Source organism: Oratosquilla oratoria, chromosome 20, assembly GCF_046742065.1.
Source record: "Oratosquilla oratoria isolate Oo_2021 chromosome 20, ASM4674206v1, whole genome shotgun sequence".
Taxonomy (NCBI): domain Eukaryota; kingdom Metazoa; phylum Arthropoda; class Malacostraca; order Stomatopoda; family Squillidae; genus Oratosquilla; species Oratosquilla oratoria.
In genome coordinates this window covers 48950040-48956051 of record NC_134796.1, presented here as the reverse complement: position 1 = coordinate 48956051, position 6012 = coordinate 48950040, and the positions used below count along the sequence as shown (strand labels likewise).

General features: G+C 42.1%; 1 protein-coding gene across 1 annotated transcript in view; it reads left to right on the top strand.

Moving 5' to 3' along the window:
* Positions 1 to 551: 551 nt before the first annotated feature.
* Positions 552 to 6012, top strand: part of sprt (PDZ domain-containing protein sprite) — a 363285-nt gene continuing 357824 nt past the window's right edge. The window contains exon 1 of the mRNA XM_076204083.1: positions 552 to 765. Within this exon, the coding sequence (XP_076060198.1) occupies positions 756 to 765 (10 nt within the window). The 5' untranslated portion in view covers positions 552 to 755. The remainder of the gene's footprint in view (positions 766 to 6012) is intronic.

Below are 6012 nucleotides of genomic sequence, written 5' to 3'. Positions count from 1 at the left end.
CTGTGTGTGTGTGTGTGTGTGTGTGTGTGTGTGTGTGTGTGTGTGTGTATGTGTGTGTGTGTGTGCGTGCGTGTGTGTGTGTGCGCGCGCGCAAGTATGTATTTGTGTGCGGGCACGCGTTTGTATATGGGTGAGTTTATTTCAGTGGATGAATACAAATCAGGATGAGACTGTAGTAGTATTTTTTATCCATTTAGACCATCTCACGTTTTTCCAATAAATCAAGCATCTATTTGCAGTATATAACATTTAATTTAGGCAGCAAGATCTATCATTTCTCGTTCACAATAAAACAAAACATTTTGGTGTCAAATGCACCAGCTATTGAAGTATGACACAACTGTGATGGGGCGAGTCTAGATCGGTAGTGACGTCAAGCTGCTCCGCCAATCAGCGGCCCCGAGAGAGATGACGCCGTAGTAGTAAATTAGATCCAGCCAATGAGCTTATCAGACCGACATGACGTAGTGCGTGACTTTTGACACGGCGCAAAGCTTGAGACTTGAGATGAAATTTAACAGCCAGTGTGCGTTGTGCGAGCGTAGGAAGTGGAGCTAGTGCACGTGGTTCTTGTTACTTATAGTGAAAGAAAGTGTTTTCAGTTCTTACGAAATAGATTCGAAGCGACCTTACGGTTACTGCGTTTAGTGGAAAATGAGTGTTAGTGGTAGATTACTCCAGTGTAGTGCTTTTGTAAACAACAAGTGGTTTTAAAGGGGACTTCGATCGCCATTAAGTGGTTATCTACCACAACCATGTTGGACGGTAAGTACCAGTTTTCATTTACGTCTGTGTTTTTATAGTACGAACACTAAAGCAACTTATCTCTGAGAGCAATAATTTCTTTTCGTCCAGTTACTGGTGTTACAAATATCGTTCACAATATTTTGCGTCAAGATAGATTGAAAATCTTTTATATACTTGCCGGCCGGTAATAGACAAATTTATTGACTTTACGTGATTGTTGACTTGTAGGTATTATCGAATATATAAGTTCATAACTTCTCGATATTCATAAGTGATATCCTGTTTAGTGTGTAGAAATGGTTAAGAATATTACTACAACTATAATATTATAACTGTTTGTATATTATTTTAGTTATACTTTCTTTAGTATTTATAGTATTGCGAAGAGACAACTCACTCGTTATATGCTGATTTAATTCTTCAACTACTGATCGCTTATTTCTGACAGTTCCTTTGGTACCAGAAAGATCGCACAAATGAAATCAGAGCAAAGATAAATGGATTGAATGTTTGAATACATCCATTCATTTACCGTGCATCTACGCGTACATAGATTTATATTCATGTTCAAGTATATACGCATTTATTCAACATATACATCCAGGACATTGTAAAGATCCACAACAACAGATTACCTGAGGGTTGTTCATTTTTACAAAGCTAATATTTTGGGTTTTGGATGATTATAAGTTTAACCTAACCTAACTTTAGTGAAATGATTGTTATTGTTGGGGTTATTTATATTGACAAGCTCATTTCTGGGGTTACTATTTTCAAGCTCATACGTGGGGTACCTTTATCTTCACATGGGTGCCCTAGGGTTGCTGATCTTTACAATTTATTTACTTACGTTTACTTATGATAATTCTTATGACAGTCGCGTGTAGGATTCGAACCCACTGCTTTCGGCCAACCGTAAGGTTACCTCCACAGAACCTTTACCCACTCCACCACAGAGACTATACTTATTAGATTAATGTCGCTGTCACTAGCGAATTTCTCTTATGTTTACTTATGTTGTTTCTGGACGCAGGCCATTAAGCCTATATATCCAGATCCTCATTTTTTATTCATTATTATTATTATTATTATTATTATCATCATTATCATTATTATTATTATCATTATCATTACTATTATTATTACTATTATTATTACTATTATCATTACTATTATCATTACTATTATTAATTATTATTATCATTGTATATATATATATATATATATATATATATATATATATATATATATATATATATATATATATATATATATATTTTTTGAAGCAGTGCATGGATGATTGAGGTATTTGTTCTTCACTGACCAATATTTGGTGTAGTGTGTCATTGCTGTCAGAAGAGGGTATATGCACAGGGCAGGACTTAAGAAAGAAATAGACAAGAATTGGTTCACTAATAGGGTGGTCAACGAATGGAATAGATTTAGTAACCATGTAGTGAGAGCTGAAACTATCGGTTGTTTTAAGGAACGGTTAGACAACTTTATGGTGGGGATGACAGGTGGTAATGGACATGGAACTGCCTAGTATAGGTCTCATGGTCTCTTGCAGTCTCATTCTTATGTTCTTATGAATCAAGCATTTTAATAATATATGTGGTTCTATGAGGGGAGCGTTCATCATGAGGTGGTCATGTATGAGGAGAGAATATCCTGATCGTAGGCTTACCAATGCCGTTCCAAAACGACGAGTTGATGAGCGGACACCCAAGAACGTATGTCGTTCTTGATTGTTTTTAGGTTGTTTGTTGTGCTAGTGTTGCCAATGTAATCTATGACAGTTCCCACAAACGAGTGAGACTTTTTACACAAAATTCCCTCAAGGAAATCTGGATTTCCACATTTTCCCCACAAAAAGGAGGGATTATTGTAAACACAAATAAGTTCATTGTAACATATATAATTTACTCACAAAACATCCCATGTGAGCAAGTTTCTCAGACACAAATTTGTGGAAAATTCCCACAAAATGGCATCGGCGTGTCATGCGCAGTTCCCAGTGTTTTTGTCACTTGTTTAATATTGCCGATCGGAGGATTTGGATGCTGAAGGGGCGAGTGACGCCTCCCGAGCCGCTCTATCGGCTCGTTGGTTTCCGGAGATGCCACCATGAGATGGCACTCAGCAAAAGACTTGATCTGAAGAGTGTGGAGACTGGATGATCCATGGATAGATTTTGTGGCCCAGTGGATAGAAATTGCCTGTAGGGCACTTCGTGAATCTGAGATGATTTTACATCTCTCCTCCCCCCTCTACCTTTTTCTCTTCTCCGATCACTAATTCCTCTTGCTCCATTTTTCTCTTTCTGCCCCCTCCCAATCTCCTCTCTCTCTCTCTCTCTCTCTCTCTCTCTCTCTCTCTCTCTCTCTCTCTCTCTCTCTCTCTCTCTCTCTCTCTCTCTCTCTCTCTCTCTCTCTCTCTCTCTCTCTCTCTCTCCTTCTCTCTCACCCCCCCACCCTCCGATCCAGGGCTAGAAAACATCGAAACACTACAAGCCGACAATCCGCCCTGTTTGGCGCAAGTTGTGTATATATGTGCCGAGTGTATAATTTGTGTGCGTGGATATATATATATATATATATATATATATATATATATATATATATATATATATATATATATGCATATACATACTGTATGTGTGAGTATCGTGTGAACGTGCGTTTATTTCTAAAGGAAATCTAACATCAATTAAATTCCCTATCCAACTCTGCTGACACCCCATCACATTCCTTTTCAGTCCAAGCTCACACCAGTCATCACATTAGCTCGCAAGAGACGTTAATTGGACGATCAAAACCTTTACGTTTATTAAGTCCGATTAGTTTCCAAAGTTGAGACGATGCCCGTGCCTTCTCCTACTCCTCCTCCTCCGTCTCCTCCTCCTCCTCCTCCTTCTCCCCCACCTCCTCCTCCTCCTCCCCCACCTCCTCCTCCTCCTCCGTCTCCTTCTTCTTCTCCTCTTTCTCTTCCTCCTTCACCCCTTCCTTCTCCTTCTCCTTTCACTCTCTTCTCCTCCTTCTCTCCCTCTTCCTTCTCCTTCTCATTTCACCTTCATCTCCCTTTTCTTTCTCCTCTTCCTCCTCCTTGTCCTCTTTCTCCTCCTCCTCCTCCTCCTCCTCCTCCTCCTCTTCCTCTTCCTCCTCCTCCTCCGACTGACAGACCAGGTGACCAGCCGACCGACCGACGGTGCGGTCGATCGTTTTCAGCGAGACCTGCCCGGGCAGGGTCGACAGCGAATCTTCGTACTTTGCTGCCTCCATCATCATCATCATCGCCCTCGCCCTGTGAACCTCGGATCGGATCGGGGCATGAAAGGATTCGACCCTTTCGCTACGGTGACTCTCAGAGAGATCGGAGGTTCTAAACCTGTTTTTTATACCTTGTATCCCGTATGGGCGTGTGACGTTCTTTTTTCTTTCTTCTTTAACTTTTAGGAGGTCGTTTCGTGAGCGAATGAAACAGTCAGACATTCACCAAGTCTTGTTGTTTTTATTTTTTTGGGTTGTGGGCTGTCTTGTGACCGCGCTAGGTGGGTTCCCCATGGGGAGTCCTACGGGTCACACGTGTAGGACCACTGTGGGGTAGAGGGGCACAACAACCCGCATGGTCTTACCCCCCCCCAAAAAAAAAAAAAAGAGAGTGACGGAGTTTGCAGATCATTTTGGAGGTGGACTTCAGCCTGAAAGGACTACCGTTCAGTCGCGACCCTCAACTTCAGGTCGATTTTTCCACCCCCTCTCCTTCTCCACCTCTTACACCCTCGTCAGAAGTTGACCAGAATAAAACTCACAAAGTGTGTCACAGTGTTGTTCATGGGGCAAGGATAGGGTGGAGGGTGGAGGACTAGTGACAGAAAAAAATGGAGATCCGTTGTAACAGGATTGCAAACGGTACCAGTTTGTATTGTCTGGTTTCAGTACATCATCCACATAAAAGAGAAAGGACATCGTTACTAAGATCCACATATCCGATAAACGTTTCAAACAAGAACAAGATTTTAAATATACTTCCTGTACAAGGGAATAGGTCACCCTGGTTCCTCTTCAGCCGAATAAAGTCTTCTGGTACTGACCCTGACCAAAAGAATGTAAAGAATAAACGTCACTGGACTAAAAGAAAAGAAAGAGTACGTTATCTTTTGAATCCTGATAACGATTACGATCAGTTCAGTTTCTGTAGTTTACACATTTACAGGGTTTAATCACCTCGTGATCTCGTTGGGCTACGTAGTTGCTGAGCCTCCGAAGACGTGGGTTTTCCCTCAGCTGAATAGAAATGGCTGGTAGTGGCCAAAACAGGAGAAGAATGTCGTCTAATTGGCGAGTCGTTCTTGTCTAACCTAACCTGACCCAACCATCACCACGAAGATGCTTTACCAATTTTGTTCTTCCTAAGTGAATTTTATTCAGCTGAGGGGCCATGACAGACCTGTTCAAGAGGTTAGGCTCGTTTCACACGTATCGAATTTTCGCCGTGCGCTGTCCTCGACACGACGTCGTGCTCTCGAATAACCATGGGTGTCTATGGACGCTATCTCACGCCGCGACCACGTGCGAAAGCGTCCATAGCCACCCACGGTTATTCGTGAGCACGACGTCGTGTCGTTGACGGCGCACGGCGAAAAGTCGATACGTGTGAAACTAACCTTAGAGAAATCTCCAACCCGATGTTGACTTTACAGATTTTGTTTTGGCTAAGGAAAGCTTCGTGGGTCCGAATCCCGACACTTTCTGTTGTTGCTGCCACTTCCCTTTCCTTCTCTGTCGTCGTTAATCTCCTTCCCCTCCCTCCCTCCCTCCCTCGTTTTGGATCCAGCACTCCGTCCCTCCCCTCCCCCTCCTACACCTCCTTTCCTTAAAAGACTCCACGCAGTTTATCCCCCCCAACCTTACCGATCCTAAATCCTCTCCCCACCCCATCCTCCATCCCACCGACCCTGGACATTACCTCTTCCACGCCGCCCCTTCTTGCCCCTTTCCCGTCCCTCTCCCTGTCTCTCTCTTACAATGATAGACACTAAAACTTAAAGTCGTAAAAGACGCTGGAGTACGAGACGTCTCTGGAAATGTAACCATTTTATTTCTAGCTTTCTCGTGGAAAGATTGAGTCGTCGATACATAATAGTATTTACATTATTATAGTTTTTATTTATTATTTTTTATTTTATTTTTTATTTATTTATTCCTATGATTTTTTTCACATCCGACCTAGATATAGACCAAAAGGTCTCCTGTCGGCGTGCTT